This window comes from Hippichthys cyanospilos, chromosome 16, assembly GCF_059441005.1.
Source record: "Hippichthys cyanospilos isolate Australia breed blue-spotted pipefish chromosome 16, RoL_Hcya_1.0, whole genome shotgun sequence".
Taxonomy (NCBI): Eukaryota; Metazoa; Chordata; class Actinopteri; order Syngnathiformes; family Syngnathidae; genus Hippichthys; species Hippichthys cyanospilos.
This window is the reverse complement of record NC_142384.1, coordinates 13095360-13112607: the sequence shown is the minus strand read 5'-3', so window position 1 is coordinate 13112607 and position 17248 is coordinate 13095360. Positions and strand designations below refer to the sequence as shown.

The 17248-nt window shown below is 38.1% G+C and overlaps 1 protein-coding gene, 2 long non-coding RNA genes and 2 other non-coding genes across 5 annotated transcripts; 3 read left to right on the top strand and 2 right to left on the bottom strand.

Moving 5' to 3' along the window:
• Positions 1 to 450: 450 nt before the first annotated feature.
• Positions 451 to 1368, top strand: LOC148410702 (uncharacterized). The gene is made up of 3 exons (XR_015868257.1): positions 451 to 703; positions 892 to 944; positions 1147 to 1368. It is a non-coding gene; the product is annotated as an uncharacterized LOC148410702 (long non-coding RNA).
• Positions 994 to 1068, top strand: LOC148410704 (small nucleolar RNA SNORD49). Its single transcript, XR_015868279.1, has one exon. It is a non-coding gene; the product is annotated as a small nucleolar RNA SNORD49 (small nucleolar RNA).
• Positions 1227 to 1296, top strand: LOC148410703 (small nucleolar RNA R38). The gene has a single exon (XR_015868278.1). It is a non-coding gene; the product is annotated as a small nucleolar RNA R38 (small nucleolar RNA).
• A 62-nt stretch (positions 1369 to 1430) lies between the features above and the next one.
• Positions 1431 to 9179, bottom strand: fbf1 (Fas binding factor 1). The gene is made up of 29 exons (XM_088436874.1): positions 8923 to 9179; positions 8796 to 8826; positions 8582 to 8629; positions 8451 to 8485; positions 8303 to 8375; positions 7999 to 8128; positions 7848 to 7910; positions 7600 to 7749; positions 7355 to 7481; positions 7060 to 7187; positions 6879 to 6972; positions 6334 to 6783; positions 6175 to 6252; positions 6016 to 6062; positions 5595 to 5647; positions 5475 to 5522; positions 5220 to 5345; positions 5042 to 5142; positions 4746 to 4952; positions 4038 to 4145; positions 3823 to 3962; positions 3625 to 3743; positions 3198 to 3320; positions 2950 to 3126; positions 2703 to 2879; positions 2381 to 2518; positions 2198 to 2291; positions 1990 to 2114; positions 1431 to 1585 (listed from the first exon to the last, which is right to left on the bottom strand). Exons 1-29 carry the CDS (start codon positions 8940 to 8942, stop codon positions 1493 to 1495), a joined length of 3303 nt encoding a protein of 1100 aa, XP_088293000.1. The 5' UTR covers positions 8943 to 9179; the 3' UTR covers positions 1431 to 1492.
• Positions 9180 to 10622: 1443 nt separating this feature from the next.
• LOC148410700 (uncharacterized) lies at positions 10623 to 17077 on the bottom strand. The gene is made up of 3 exons (XR_015868089.1): positions 16868 to 17077; positions 14913 to 14975; positions 10623 to 10936 (listed from the first exon to the last, which is right to left on the bottom strand). It is a non-coding gene; the product is annotated as an uncharacterized LOC148410700 (long non-coding RNA).
• Between the last annotated feature and the right edge of the window lie 171 nt (positions 17078 to 17248).

Here is a 17248-nt window from a genome sequence, read left to right as displayed (position 1 = left end):
TCTCAGGTGTGGCCATTTTGCCACTTGCTGTCGACTAAAAATGACATCACAAATTTCCCCTATTTGTTATTGGCCATGTGACGTTCACAAAATGAATAATTCGCAACGCTTTGACAAGGATGAAAACAGGTGAAAAGGGCATATTTTTATTCAAACAAACAAACAAAACAAACTTGAGATTTGAAGAAAAACATCAAATATTACTTATTGTTGAAGGGGTGTTTTAGCAATGATTATTACTGTAGTTGTTGCAAAGTGTAACAAACATGCTGAACATATTTAATGTAGCTAATTCAAAGACAGTGCACAAAACACAATTTTCAGTTTATTAAAAATAAACGTTTTACTGCGGATACAGCTCAAATCGAGTTGGTACAAATTGTAGCCGCGCCCATTCAGTGGTCACGTTGGCTGTGACGTAAACGCGATATAAAATCAGATCACGCGAGACCTCCTGTCTCTCTTGTCCTGTCGGCAATCAGGATGGGTGTCAGTGTTAATCAGGTTAACGTAAAGCAGCTTTTATTGCAACTATGTTCAAGGGTTAAATCAATGATCATGGAAGTTCCCCCTTGAACTAAAATGTATTTTGAATCGAGAAATTTTGCGGATAAGCTTGCTTATTTGTAATGCTGCTAGCTCGTTAGCTCTAGTTGGAGTCGCACGTGGTCCCATCAGAGCATGCACAAGTGGATTTCCATGGGTAAGACCTCATACTCGATATGATATACACTTTCAAAATGCAATCCGTTCTTTGTGGTGAATGTATCATCCCTGTCTGAAAACTGCGTGGAGACGATGGTATCTGACTAGCATTAAACTGGGGGCCCGCAGAAGCACGTTGCTGATGTTCCAGTCCTGATGAACTTCTTTTTTTTGTTCTTGTTTCAGGTCACTGGTGCGCCAGTTGGTTTCAGATGTCCAAACGACAGGATGTGAGGACGGTTAGTGGCACACTGTCCCATTACACTGTGGTGTGCTTGGTGGTACGGTTTCACTGATGATAACTGCTGCATAGGAAGTGCCGTCTGATGCGATATCTGACGATGGCAATGAGCTTTTCTGAGAATGAATAACTTTACTTTGTCATTTTTTAAAATGTTAATGTCAACCGTAAAAAGATTATCACAAAATTCCTCCTATTAGGTGCCGTGAATGAGCTGTCGTAGGAACAGAAGTTCTCAGCGAGAAAGAAGATTGCCAGGTACTTTTGGACTTGTGATGAATCAAGCCAGTGATGATAGAAGTTATCCCTGTCTGAACATAAATGTTGAGTCATGGTAACCTGAGGCTTGGAAAATATACACACACCAACCACGTGTTCACTGATTCTGGTATTTGATAGCTAAATTCTTTCATTGTCTACTCGTCTAGGTGAAAGTGCTGCCTTAGGATGAATGACCTGAGGAAAAGTCACAAAGAAAACAGACTTGGTTTTTGTTTTTTTAATGTTGTACAAAAATGTATATAAAGCCCCTGAATTGAACTCCGATCACAACGTCGGAGCCCAGGGCGACTTCTGTCTGTAAGACTTTTTCTTCAAGTTTTCTAGGAAGATTTTCTGCTCTTGCAGGTAGTCTTGGTCCTGTGTACATGAGTGTTTCAGTTTAAGGAAATCCACACAATAAAGGAATTTAAAAAATTTCTGTTGACCCTTCATTGTAAGTAAGTGTTGGTAAAGGTTAAAAACTTTGCACTAGCTGTGCATTTCCTAAGACAGATTCCAATATGAATAAATAATAGCAAAATGTTCACATTAAGGAATTTCTTGCCCTTAGATGGTGTTTTTTTAATGACAATGCAAAATATTTAAAAAAAATACAATTGCTACATAAAAGCACATTTGTAGTCATAAATAAAATTGCAAAATCTAACTACTGTTGACACTGAACTAATAATCAAGTTATACACTTCGATTTGACATGCATGTGTTTAAGAAAAAGTAAACATCTAATCAGAATTCCGCATGGTCAAATAACTGCCATTTACCTTTTGTGCATTGTACTTCCATATAGCCAGACTTGCCTGCAGTGCCACAGATGGAGAATTGGGTATTATCTGAGAGGTATTTAAGGTTGATGTCAACTTTGGCTCTAGCTTCACTGAACCTGGGTCTACAAATGAATACACAAAGCGGGGTTATTATTTCGATCATGGTCCAATTTGAAATGTGCGAAACAATATAGGGTGACATCACCTGGCAGAGTGGGATTGGTTTGTGTCAAAGAACAACTCAAGGGGTCTGGTCTAGGCGTCTCCGCCGTTTCGGGCGGATTAAACCGTATTCGCTCCTACGATTGAGAGCGTAAGGTTGATTTGCATACAAGCGAACATGAATTATTTTCCGGTGATGCTGATAAGCAAATTTCGGATAAAACACCTGAAGAGCATGTTGTTCGAGCTGCCTCAACCTCTCGATCTGGGAATGAATCGTTCTCAGCCGTGCCTGGTGTTCAGACTCAATACGTTTTGCATCTTGCAATGCTTGTTCTCCTTCCTCGTACTTTTCCGCCGCCAACTGCACACAAGTCATGAAGCAGCATAATGCAAAAAATCCCAAACCTGGGCCTGACAAAAATTTTTGGGGGGAGGATAAAGGTCCCTTTATTTCTTTGCAAATCGTAGCTCCATTAGTCAAATTGAAAAATTCAGAAACAGCAGGTGTACATTAAGTATTGATCCCAATATTAGATGTAATTTACCTTGCTGAAGGCATCAACTTCTTGTGCTCGGATTTTGAGCCTCAGAGCGGTGGTGCTTATTCTCTCTTTTTCTTTCTCCAGTTCTTCTTTCAGTTGTTCCAGAGCCTCTCTCTCTTGTGCCACGGCCATCTCTTTTAGTTTCAGCTCTCCGCTGCGAAGCTTTAAATCAGCTTGTTCCTATGACCAAAACAAAAAAAATTGCGGGTTTGCAGGAGAGTTGGTTTATCAAAAAGTGGTTTCAGTTCACCTGCGCAAGACTCATTATGGAGCCCTCTCGCCTTTCCAGTAAAGTGCTGACATCCTGTTCTGCCCTTTCTCGACGCTGCTTTTCCTGGGCATGGAAGACGCTCCACTCCGCTGCCAGCTTTCTTCTCTCCTCCGCACACTGCTGCATCACGGCCTTCTGCTCTTCCAATAGCGCACTCTAGTGAAAAAGAAAGTCTTGAATGACATTTTCCCTTTTTTTTTTCCAAAACAGCTTGCTCTAAGCCTTACCTTTGCTCTTTCAAGTTCTTCCCTCTCCATGCTCATCTGCATTGTCAAAGACCGTCGTTCTTCTTCCAGACTTTTCAAGGAAGACTCAACCTTGGCTTGTTCTGCTGTCATCTTCCAGCGCTCCTAAAAAAAAAGAAAACGTGCCATTACTCCAAAGTACGGCTGGTAAATTAAATAATATGGCCAACTATCATCGTGTAGCCTGAATTACATGTAGAAACTAAATATTTGGGCCATAGGATCTCTGAGGACTGAAGGGGTGATAACGATATCTTCGTAAAATATATTCTAAGACCAAGTTGCTGAATAGAGAGTTGTTTACATTACACTACTGCATACTGCTCAAATGTGGTCCAACTATAAGAAGTCATGTTCATTAAAACCAATTGTTTGGGCTACATGTAAATCAAGCTACGATTGGACTTACCTTCTCAATTTGCCTCTGCTGTTCATTGAGTTGAGTGTCCATCCTGGAAATGATTTCCTGAAGATAAGCCTTCTCCTCCGCCATCATTTTCTGCTGCTGAGCCAAGCGCTCCTGCATGACTGAAAGAAACATTTAAGGGTGAAACGATGGCTCTTCTCCATGAGTGACTCTCCGTCACTGTGGGTGGGAAACACGTACTCCGAAGCTGCTCATCTCTGTGTCGCGCCCCCTGCTCTAAGCCTTGAGTTGTGTGTTCATGCCTGCTCTCGACCAAAGTAGAAAGATCTCCAAGCCGAAAAGAAAACTGCTCCATCTTCTCTATTACAAGCGTCAGAGACCTGGAGAAAGACGGCATACAGTATTCTTCTATAAAATCCTTTCAAAATAAACCCACAAGCAAAAATGTGATGAACCTGGTCTCAGATGTTGCACTTGTTACTGCATCAATCTCTTCTTCTTTCAGCCTTTTCAGTCTATTAATATGGTCTTCATGGTCTTTCTTCATCTCTGTGATAGATTTTCTAAATGTCAAAGAAATAAAGGTAGATTTAATCAAAACTTTCAAAGTTCTTATGCAAATCACAAGTTGCCACTTATATTTATTCAAATAGGTCTAGGTGGAAAAAAAAAAGTTGCCAAAGTAAGTGAAGCCAACATTGCAAATTGGTTGACAATGAATATCTGCATTGAAGCTATTTAATATTCAAGCAGCTCTAATCTCAAATTTACACATGGAATATTGTTAAAGCACCGACTCAAAGTGACTTTAGGACACCCTTACATGAAGAATGTACTAAAATATTATGTATCTGTGAAATACAATGTTGCAAGTGTTTGTTTACCATAAATGTTAATTTTAGGCAATATTTAATGCGGATTGCTTACTGCTTAGCGTAGACAAAATATTTTGGTATCTAAAAATATGCATAAAAGTTAATAAATGACTAGTTATAATTCACGTTCAACCTTAGTACAGTAGATCATAGAAAAAAAATCAACTATTATATAGTATTTTTTTTTAAATAGGGAAAGGGGGCAAACGGACTTAATTATTCGATAAAATATAAGGTAGTTGTTTTACCACCCCTAATTTTAAACAAAGCTCTATCGACACTATTTACCTTTGCAACTCCCGAAGTCTCTCGAGGTCACGGTCTTGGTCCTGCTGGAACTGAGCCAGTTTACGCTGATAGTGAGCCTGCAGGTCTGCACGCTCCTTCTCAGCAGCTTGCGTTAGGGCAGCCAAGCGTTCAATTAAGTCTTCGCTCTCCTGCCGCATTCGTGTCTCCCTCTGGACTGCCGATTCCTCCAGAAGCTTCACGCGAGTCCTGCGAGCGGCGCATAAGATGAATTAAGAAATGACTCTCTTGAACACGTGTAAAAGCAGAGCGTATAAAGTTTATCTTGGAATTAATACTTGTGTGCGTTTTCCATGAGTTCCATGTCTTGTTTATGTCGCTGCTGGACACTTTCCAACAACATCTGGATGTGGTCTCGCTCCAGCTGCAGAGTCTTAGTCTGGATAAGAAAAAGATAAAGGTCGGAGGCTGCATAACCATCCATCATACTGCATATGGCATATAGGATAAAAATACCTGTCCCTCCAGATGAATGATGCGCGCCTGTAAATCCTCTCCATCACTGTGGTGCTGCTCGTTGAGTTTTTGCAGGGCCCCGCCATCCAAAACGCCCTGGAGCCCCAATAACTGGGACTGCATCATCTTTAAGACAGAAGTGGTAATCGTGGGAGGGAAACCGGGATGGAAGAGGGCAAAATGTGTTGTATTAGTCTTACAGAGTCAAAAGAATTTCAATGACTCTGAAAAGTGGGTACGTAAGCACCCCATTACCTGCTGCTGAAGTAATAATTGTTGCAGGCTGTCAGCTGAAAATGGCACCTGTTCAAAGGACAAGAATTGAAAATTTAGCAAGCTAAATCTAAATAACAACATGAATAACAAAAGCAATACCTGTGTCTGAACGGGAGTTGATGAATGTGGCATTACGTTTGGCTGTGGAACGGCTGAAAAAAAAATTTCTCAACTCAAATGAATCTGAATTGTTTTTTTAAAACAGATAAATAATTAAGCCATTTCAAATGTGGGTCATGTTTTGTTGTTTTTTTTTTTCCTATTTTACACTCTCGATGTTGCAACAAATGTAAAATGATGTGATTAAATTGTTTAAAAAAATGTATTTGAACTGTAATCTTCAATCCAGAAACTGTTTCAAATGCCCCAATAGACAACGCCAAAGCCTAAACTACACCAAACACTTCATGAATATTTTTCTGAATGAGTGTACAAAAAAGATTTAGTGGAATCTCAATACTAAAAAAAAAAAATAATAATACAAATGCAGTAATTTATGGAAAAGTGAACATCACCATACCTTGCTTGGTTCCCTCTTCCCTTTTGATGGCATGCTGTGCATCAAAGCTAGGTTGTCAAAATGAAGATAAAAAAAATCCCAACATTATAGAGAAAATATTGAACAAAAAGAACATGTTGGAAAACATGCAATGTATTTTTTTCTACACCTAAATCTTACCTCGCATCCTTGAGGGATGACGACTGTTTCCCATCGAGTTTATTTTTGTCTCTGCGGCCTTGTGAAGGTACGTCTTTACTGAAAAAGAGACGATGAAACAATTCCACATTGAAAATCAAGATTGACCATTAAGAGATGGTGTAATCTTATTAATATTACCTAATAAGTGACTCCAGATCCACTTCTTCACCGAGGCCTATTGATTGCTGCTGATTTACAATTTTGGCTTCAAAGCTTGATCCCGAGAAAGATTTCTTTCTACTAAGAGCTCCCGCCAACCAGTCATTATCATCTTCCTCTTTCTTCTGGCTTTTCGTAGCTTCAGGCTTTATTGTTTTGGTGTCCGTCAAAACCGAGGCTTTCACATCTATTTTAGCGGCCGATAAATTCTGCTCAGCAGATAGGGGGAGCTTTTTCTCCAATAAAGGTGAAGAAGGAGATTTTGGAGACTCTGTGGAAGTCTTCTCCTTGACGACATCTACAAGGTAGCTTTGCTCGTCATTTGCCTTGAGACAGAGCCAGTCAGCCGGGTTGCGCGATCGAGTCGAGGTTTGGGTAATGGGTAACTTTTTCTCCAGAATGGAAGCACTGACATCTTCTGTGGGAAATCTATTTTGTTTTTAAAGCAAAAGAGGAACATATAAGCTCACCTCCTGCTTACCCCCTTGAATAAATGACAAAAAGTGCATTGTTTTCATACATACCTGATAGATTGCCTACGAGATTGGTGCCCTGAAGAAGTGTCATCCATTGTTGGTTGATAGGACCCAAAATTGAGGTCATCTTTCAAAAGCGCCTCTGAAAAATGGACATATAGGTTCTCAATTATTTTTCAAGAAAAATACCCCTTATTGTATAGGAGAGTTAGGCACACTGACATCTTACCTTTAATATTGGAGTTCTTCTCTCGGGGTTGATCCTTCTTGGCACTCAAGGTTGGCCATTCTGTAGCAGGGGAATTACAATTCTCCAGAATCTCATCGAGTCTGGTACGAGCTCTCTGTGGTTGCTCACTAAGGTACCAAGATGACACACACAAAAGGATTTAGGCAGCAAACAAACAAGTGTCTGTCTGTCTATATTATCTATATGTTGTTTTGACATATAAAAGCAACAGTATTACTTGAAAACCACGAAAGAGAGACACACCAATGAAAATTGAGGAAAATTGAGGAGTCACCTTTCCTTTTTGGACCAAAGGACATTGTCTTTTTTCCTGGGAATGTCACAGTCCAGGCCAAGTTCATCAATCAAATCATCTTTCTCATCATCAAATGCAAGTTCATTTTGTTTTTTTGCTGCACTTGCTATTTTTTTTTTTTTTTTTTAGGGAAAGAAACATACACAAGAGAGAAGAGGCATTAGGCAAGTGTGGTCCTCTGTGAAACATGAAAAAAATGAGATATAGTAAATTTTAAGGTTTACTTGTTTCTGTTTTTTGGACTACAGATGCTAAATTTGAAGGAATTGATTTTTCAGGTTTGGTCAATTGTGAATTGGATTTTGATGGCGTCTTGTTTTTAGTTTGAGGCAGGCCATCTAGCAGGTCATCAATATCATCTTGGTCATCAAGTTCTGCCAGAAAAAAAAAATAATGGAGACAAGGTAAAAGGCAAAACATGCCTTAAGAGTGAGATCCTTTCCCGTACAACAAAGACAAACGGCAGACTTACCAGAGAAGCTGAACTTTTTGTTAAGCGCTAAAGATGTGTTTATCTTCTTCCTCTCGATGGTAGCTTGAAGTGAAATGGGAAAGACAAAACTTTCATTGCTTTGAGGAAAATACCTAAGACAGTTATTATATGATGAAACTATTCATATTACCGGTTTTCCTTGGTTTTGTATCATCGGCTATATCTAGTTCTCGCGTGAACCTTTCATCATCAGGTGGTTTTGTTTCAGCAGGAGGTGAATTAGTTGTTTTCTTTGATGTAGCATTTGCATCACCTGGACCCTGTAAAAAAATTAAATAGATTAGTTAAATGATTCAATCTGATATTATTTATTTTGCTTTTCTAAACATCTTACATAATTCAGAATAAAGATATGAAATGAGAAATAACGAAGTTGATCATATTACGTATATCACGAATATGCAAATACAGAGCTAGAATTGCTGTTTACATACCTCGATGTTGTCTTCATCCAAATCCAAATCTACGTCGCCTAGCCTACTGAAGATGTTTTCAATGTCAGATGTGCTGAAGGAAAAAAAAGTATCAAGACGTAACAAGTGGTATCCTTTTCTGGTATCTAATCTAATTTGTCCAACAAACCCATGTCGTAATCCGCCACGTCCTAATTTCCTCCGCTGTGGGAATACTGGACAAAAAATTAAAATAATAAAAACCTGGGCATAGTATTGTAATCAAACATAATGATAATCTACAGAATTGCTATCACTTACTGTCACCGTCAAACGAGTCGTCGAGGATATCTGCACCACCGAATGAGCCTTGGGAAAATCGTGAAAATATTATCTTTAGCATGGAGCTCGTCATTTTGTTACACTAAGGCTACCTTCTCTTTAACTGTGCATTATATTTTGAATGCCACGTTTGCATGTGAGAGCTGTTAGTACAGTATGGTAATTCTGCATCACAATGACATAAGTAACTTACTTTTGGATGGTTTCCCTTTGGGCTTGGTGGCCTGAATATAGCAGCACAATTTAAAAGGATAATAAAAATACAAAGTCAGAGAATCAAATCGCTCACGAATACTGCAGTCAGTCAAGGGGTTACTCACCATTTCGGTTTGTTTACCATTACAGCGACAGTTAGCTGGCTACTTTAGCATAAATTAGATAAGGCGTCTCGTCTCCAATGGTGATCACAAAAACATCGGTGACCACTCGTGCTCCATATTTAAAATGGGACGGTCAATTTTAAGAAGAAATCGCACGTTCGTAAAAGTTTAAAAAGAAGCTTGTTTTGCACAAAACTCCCTGTTTATAGAGATTTTAACCGGCGGAGGAACGTTTCCTGTTTTCTCGCCCACGTGCATTGTGGGTAATGTCGTTTCTGGGAAGACCGTAATCCGCTGTTCTTCTTTTTTGTTTGTTTGTGTGTTTTTAACTAAGTATTTTCTTTTTCTTCTTAAAATAAAATCATGATGCATTCAATTTAAAAAAATACTTTTTAAATGTGAAAAATGTTATTTAATTAAGCATAGTGTTTGAATAAAACGTTTGTGTGCACAGCCGCGATGGAAATGGTATGGTATGGTATTATGGCGTTAGTATGGTATGGTATGGTATGGTATGGTAACTTATTATAGATACATAGATTTTTAAATACAGTAGACAACAAAGTTTTAAACTGTAGTTCAAGTCGCTTCCAATATCACCACTAGATGACGTTAGATTTCATAACATTGATTGAAGAAACCGGATTCGAAAAGTAATCTGAATAATTCATATTTTTTCTATATTTAATTCAGTAAGACTTAAGCTATATGTTGGACCTCAGTCAGCAAAACGATAACCTAGAAGTAACTTCCAGTCAGCAGAAATGTAGAATCAAGGTTATTATTGTTCAAGTCTTTTCATATTGTCCACAAAGTCCTACTTGACCAATTTCTAACTAGCAATAATTTTACACGTCAGATATTTTTAAGTGTGTTTTGTCTAACAGCACAGATGTTTTATTTTGTGACCTGAAAATTATTCTGCAAGTAATGAAGCATAAGCAACAACATCGAAACATCTTGAATTGTTTCAGTGTGATGTGATGCAAGGAATGAGGTCAGTTCTAGTTCAGCAATAAATATCCTTACAGCAATTAAAACTAACTGAATAGATGTGTCGTTTCTCATGAAAACGAATGACTAAATAAGAACTCCCTGGAGTTGCTGATGCCTACAAGTCGAAAATATCAAGGCCTTCTCATGCCATCATTTAATCACGTTTTATATTGAAATGTAAAATATGTTTTGCTATTGTAATTTAACTTTTTTTAGATATGGCTTAACATTTTACTCTATCACGGATTTCAGGATGATCTACAATGCACTTAAAAGGAATACTCCGTTCCTTCACTAATACTTGCTGACATTTGCCGTGCTTGGAGTCCATTCCTTGAATTAAGCATCACATGCAGATCCTCTACAACAGCATACAGATGTGTTTACTTTTTGTCAAGCAACAAGATGATGAGCGTCAAAAGATTTTCCGGACTTGCCTTGAGAAGACGCGTGTGTCCATTTCAGAAGATTTAAGAGATGTTCTTTGCAATTGCACAAAAGCAGCATCAAAGCTTTGCTGTCCTCATATGTATAAATAGCACATCACAAAATTTTAGGAGATTGCCTTGGGAAGTCACATTTGTCCATTAACAGAAAACTTGAAAGATATTCTTTGCACTTAAACAAATTCAGCATCAAAGCTCTGCTGTCCTCATGTGTATAACAAGCACATCTTCTGTTATTGAAGAAAGCGAATCAACAAATCAAAGATAATGTCCATTTTATTGTATTTTATTTAACAAGGAGGCACATTATTATTTTCACACTGAGCTCTGGTGATAAACTCTTCAATGTGGTTATGCAAAACTAAATCGACCAACAAATTGTTGTGGAAATCAAACCAACTTAAACGGGCATGGAACCACAGAACAAACCGTCTCCAATCTAGAATTCAGCCCAAATTTCCTTTATCACCGACTAGAGAGCATATGCAGTATAGACAAAACAGTCTCAGTGTTTCCCCGCCTACTTTCTTCACTCCTGGTTGGAATCTTGGCATGAGCTGCCATCTGCAGACCTGTCCGAATCAGTAATGAGAGAAAACAAGAACATGTGTGAGGAACAGCTTCTACATGATCTGACCATATCAATCTTGCTAACTGAATCAAACATTTGGTTCCACATATGAAAACGAGGTGAGCTTGTCTTTTCATGTATTTGCATCCGGAAATGGATCACAAGAGCAACCATTTTATTTAAGGAAAATATTGAAACAGATGTGTGTTTCATTGCCCAGACGTGACCGGTCAAAGGGAGAGTCAACCCTAAAAGTCTCTTTGCGATAATAAGTCCTATGAGACCCCACCTGTCTAAACAACATTCGGATTTTTATTGCATTTGTGAAATATGAATTATGCAGCAAAGTCCACCCATTTTATTCATCTTGCGAGTGGCCTTATTGTCACCTGCTATCAACTGAAATTAACATTACACTTCCTCTGTCATAAAACCTTCCCAAACTGAGCCATGATTGGTTGTTAACTGTGCCCTGAGCAACTCTGATGCCATTTTCAGTTTACAATTGTCAAATTGGTTGCTCCCCCACAAAAAACATGTAGTCGTACATATTATTAAAAACATCGGTTGACTTTCCCTTCATAATATTTATTGAAACTATAACACAGAAATCTACAGTTTCAGGTTTGTATGTTGCCTAAGAGGGTTAGGCAAATAATAATTAACTATATATGCAATAAGAAATCCAGAGATTGTTTTTGAGAAGGGGCTTGGGATCAATCACTGTGAAGCTGAGAGAAAAAAAAATCAACCAGCATGGTCATATTCAATGCAACTATTTGGAATTTCTTAAGGAGGGACCAAAAGAAAGAAAGAAAAAACAAGAATGTAAGAGAGAGGTTGAATGAGCAGACCACAAAAAGTAACATTCAAATGAAAATATTTTGAAAGCTGTAAAGAAAGGCCCTAAAACAACTGTTAGTGACCTTAGCATCAGCCTTCAGGAGCCAGGATGTTGCTCCCAAGGGTGTGAATGGGAGCAGAAGCTCAGATGCTCCAGTGGTTTGTAAAATAGAAGGGTTGATTATTATTATTGACACTCACAGTCATTTTCAATTAAAAAACATGAGCATGTGCCTTACGGTGAGATGAGGCAACGTAAGGCAGATTCATTCACATATTCTAAACCACTCAGTAATTTATAGACATTGTTTCTTATGTCAATTTTTACTTAGTGAATGTGAATGCTAGAAACAATATAATATGGAACACAAATATGTGCTTGATTTAGATCAAATATTGCACAGTCTAGCGTCTACTATCAAGGAGCTAAACTGTGGAATGCGCTCCCCCACTGAACGCAATTTGGAGACAAACATAAATATTTTTAATAGGAAAACCAAACAGCGGTTGAAGTGGAGCCAAATTTGCTCTCACTGAGTGAGGCAGATTCGAGAAAACTTGCGCAGGAACGTCTTTTTTTTTGTAATGTTCAATGTTTTTGGAAGGCGATGCATGACTATTTTCATCCATCCAGGCATTATCTTGATTGCATATCCTCACGAGGGTCGAGGGCATGCTGAAGCCTATCTCAGCTGTCTCTGGGCTGTGGGTGGGAGATATTATTAACTGGTTGTCAGCCAATTGCAGGGCACACAAAGACAAAGAAATTTTCATACACACTCACCCAGGAAAAATTTGGAGTTTCCATCATACCTACCATGCATTTTTTTTTTTTTTATATTGTGGGAGAAACCTAGATTACTGGGAGGAAACTTGCACAAGCATGGGGAGAACACGCAAACTTCATGCAGGATTTGTATTAAGGTTTACTTGGCCTATGAGATGTTCTTAGATTTGATGAAGAGGGCCTTGGCATGCTTTATTATGTTTGTGAAGACAATATTTTACTAAAATGAAGGTAAATGGAAATGTTTGTGGGGACTAAAACCAAAATGTTGTGTGCAAGATGTTTTCTGGCAACAACATTGTTTTTTATGATTCATTGTGTTTGGTGTTGACATTGTAATTAAATATTTGGCATTTTATGCTTTAATCTCTTTGTGTTTTACCTCTGGAAAAGTTTGACAGTTTGATTATTTCGTTTTTTCGCAATCGTGGCGAGGAGCATTTGATCACCAGATGATAATCATTTGCTCATTTAAATTGACTTACTGCAAAACCCCCCACACACGCACACACAGGCACGCACATCTGAAATGATGGTTACACACAGATAAACACAGTTACAAATTTCTCATTGACAGGACATAAAGACCAAGTTACGTTTTTTTTTTTGCCAATTTAATGATAGATTATGCAACGTAAGTGAGCCTCCATCATTCCGCGAAATAGTGACCCAAAGTACACTGCCAAAACAACAAACTAATTCATCAGTTCACTTTCAAAAAAATCAAAGGGATAATTGCCAATCTTCTGTTAAACCTGCTGAAAAGATAGTGAAGGGAGTAAATCGAATTTCACCTCTGAGCAGCAATTACGGATTATCTTATCTACATCTTTCAAACAAACCACAACTAAAAGAAGCTGAAATGAAAGCCAGGAAAAGGATAAAAAGAAGAATACAAGCGTTTGGATGGGTCAAAGGGTCACAGGCTGAACAAAGGATTTGCTACCATAAATTAAATGATAAACAGAGCATTGTGTTTGGAGTACATTTGTTCCAATTCATTTGCTCAATTCAAAATGTGGCGATGCGTTTTGTTGTCTTTAATGTGGGATTGTGTCTGATCAAGATGTAAAAACCTGGACTCGCATTTTTCATGTGAAATCCAAATGTGTTCGCTTTACACCAACAATAACTGAATAGGCCTAATCAATAAAATCAATTTGGAGAGAAGTGTAGATTCACACTACCAAAAACGGGTCTACCGAAAAACATTTGACAAACCACAAAAAACTAAACTTAACGGACTTTAAAAACAAACATAGATACTGTGCATACAACATGTTGTACATAATGTAAAAACCAGACATATGAAACTGAGACAATTGAAATAATACATTAAAAATATAAAACAATAAACAAAACAAACTGCAAGACATTGTATTTATATTAAAAAGCGGCTATATCATGCTGTATCTAAGATTTACAAAATTTAATCTTGTTCAGTTTTTAATTTTTGCAGTGCGGGTTGGCTTTTTGACTGCCTGCAGCCAAGGTGGTGCGTCGGAATGCACAAGTTGAACCAAATAGGCACCAGCTCAGCGGGAAAAGTGTATCTGATACTTGTGCGCATGTGGTCTGGTTCTCTGTCTGCCTTGGAAGAAAACTGAAAACTGAAATCACCTTGAGAGATTAGGTACAAAACTATGACGGTGTTTTAACAAAAAAACGTTTTTCTCTGATTTTAAGATGAAGAGCAAATTAATGAGAACTTATTGCTAATTTATGTTATAGGGATTTGAAATGTAAACAAATATAAAGAAGCTTTCTGATATTCCTAATATATATAATTTAAAACATTTTGAAAATCAATTTAACTGTATGATCTTTTAGGCCAATAATACATTCATCACATTGTGTATCGCCTTTCTTACAGTTGCACATATGGAAGACAATGTATTTGTAAGAGGCCTCCAAAGTGATGATGATGATGATGATGGATTGTTCTTCAGCCTCTGAATCATTTAGTGTTCATTGAGTTGCAGCCGGTGCATAAAAAAATGTGGGACAGGCATTTTTGCAGTCATAGCTCTTTATGCATCTGTGCCTCAGTAACATGCTCCACTGCTCCACTTTCCATCCTTGTCTGGAGCCCCTTTTGAACCCCTTCCCCAGGCCCCAGCCACAATCACACACACATATACACACACAAAATGTCATCCTTGGATCTAGTTTCTATTTCATCCATTCCAATCCCTAGTTTTAGATAACATTGATAAATGTCATTGTGTGGTGTTTTTGTTAAAAAACAAACCAAAAAAAGTATTTCATGTTACTTTATTTCTGAATAGTTGCCTGTAAAAGTGAAGTATCCTGCATTGTTATTTCTTATCATGTGAATGATACTCACTGTCATTTATGGATGTTTGCATCTTGGTTGCTCTTCACATATGGTACCTCTTCCTCCTTCTGCCTGTTAAGAAAATTCAAATACATTAACAGTAATGAACCCCAGAAAAAAAAGTTAATTTGATCCATAGTGCTGCTGCCATATGACACTTCACATGTGCAAGTGGTTGAGCAAGTCACACAATCTGATAAGTGTGCACTTTGAGTCAATAAGTAAGCACTTTGATACTTTAGACTCCATTACAAATAAGCAGGTTGCAACTTGAACCTCTTTTTTTTTGCTCATAATAAATTCTAAAATAATTACAGGGAATTTAACGATGCTTGCAGAATTCAGCTGCTTGTTTACATTATCTAGTCTAGTTCCACTACAATGAGTAAAAAATGCATCTTTGAGGAAGCCTCATTCTGCATTAAGTATACCTATTGAATTATAAACTGCTGCCCAACCACGATCACTAAATGATACATTTGTATTTAGTGCTGTCAAAACATCGTTTTTCTGACATATTGTATAAATTATGTCAAATTATTGACATACAAAAACAAAAGTGGGGCTTCAGGCACATATTTTCTTTAACAGAATTTAACGTATGCAGTTTTAATCAATTACCTTCTACAATGTTTGAGACTACTAGTCCCAAGTGGAGGAGAATTTCCATTGTGTTCTTTTGTCTAATAATTAGAGTATATAATTGAGTCTTCTCAAGTTTAGTGTAGCAAAGAGCTTTGCTGTGGCTTGGTACATAATGTCTTTGTCGGTATTTTTCGGATGCTTTGCGTTTATGTGATAAGCCAAACTTGACCTGCTTCTGTGATAAGCAAGCTCATATTTACAAAGAACACATATCAGTAAGTCAGTAAGCAGTGTCCAGTTCAGGGTGTTATTGACCATTTTTTTTCCAACCACAATCAATTCAAGCTCAAGATCCATATATGAAAACAGCTGAAATCAGCATATAGAAAGCATTGTTAGAAATTCAAATTTTGATTAATATGTTTAAAAAAACGCTTTAACTATGACTGTATTTTATTGATCACAATTAATCTGTTAATCTGACGCCCTGACTTGTAGTGTTTGATGTAGGTTTATGCTTGATGTGCTTGCAAATTATGTGCAGCTCCACACATCAAAATGACATCATTTGGGCAACTGCACGGATTCCTCGTGGCCAGATTTTCCGCAATGCAAACTTTTTGGAATTTCTTTACTGCGCGGCGCTTCCACATGGACTACATGGCGGATGAAATATTTCTTATGGAAGTTCACCTGTGCAAACATCTTTACGATTCGTCTGAAAAGGACCTAAATACCGTAAACAACTCCTGGCAAACACGCACACTGAGGAGAAATGAAGAGTGTTTAAAAAAAAAATCTTGGAAGAATTTAGATTTTTGAATCTACTAGGATTCTCTACCTCTGCTATAATGTTGTGTTATTTGTATGCAGTAGACTCCATTTACTGCCACCTTTAGTATGGGAGAATATCAGTTGACTGCGGGAGAAAGCCGCACCGAGCATAAAGTGCTGCACAATGCGTGCTGGCGAGATTCTGCGCGTCTCATTTTCACACGTTCACGCGTCAAGCAAAACCAAGCTTTACTGGGCATACAGTGGTGGCAGTACATGGGCAGAATACAGTACTGAGAGTAAAACAACGATATTGAGATTAAAACAACGATATTAAGATGAAAAGGTAACATTTCATCAAGTGTTTATACTTCATGTCAAACACTACTAGGGATGTGAAAAAAAAGAAACATATATAAATACTTTGGTTCCTGATAAGTCAATGCCGCAAAGTCAAACTAGGGCCCTTGGTAGTCCTGTGCACTTTTGTCTCCCTTTTCCCCCCAAAGTGAATGTACAGGCAGCCATGACAGATGCATGATATAAATAATAGCTTTTTCTTAAATCATACTCTTTCCCCAGAAGTGACAAATGACACTACTCACGGATTGATTTTGCTGGAGGAGAATCTATGCCGCAGGATCAGACCAATGCTGGTAAGTACCATCATTGTGGTGCACATGATCCTTTTCCAAGGATCTTCTGGTGGTTATAGCAGCGAGACCTCCGCTCCCATTGAAAGCCTTGAATCAAAAAGGCAAGTTTATGGTGTAACAATCGGACTATTCCTGTCTTCCTCTTGGCTGTGACTCGATCGTGAAGATTAGCTCAGAGGATTAGCTGGGATCAAGGAGGGGTTAGATTTGGCTGGCAGGACCAGGAGGCAAACAGAGCCTGCTGTGGGGTTCTGTTCTAAAAACAGCCATCGTGAGATTCAGCATCAGATTGTCTGCACAGCAAAGCAGCAGTATAGGAGATAGATATCT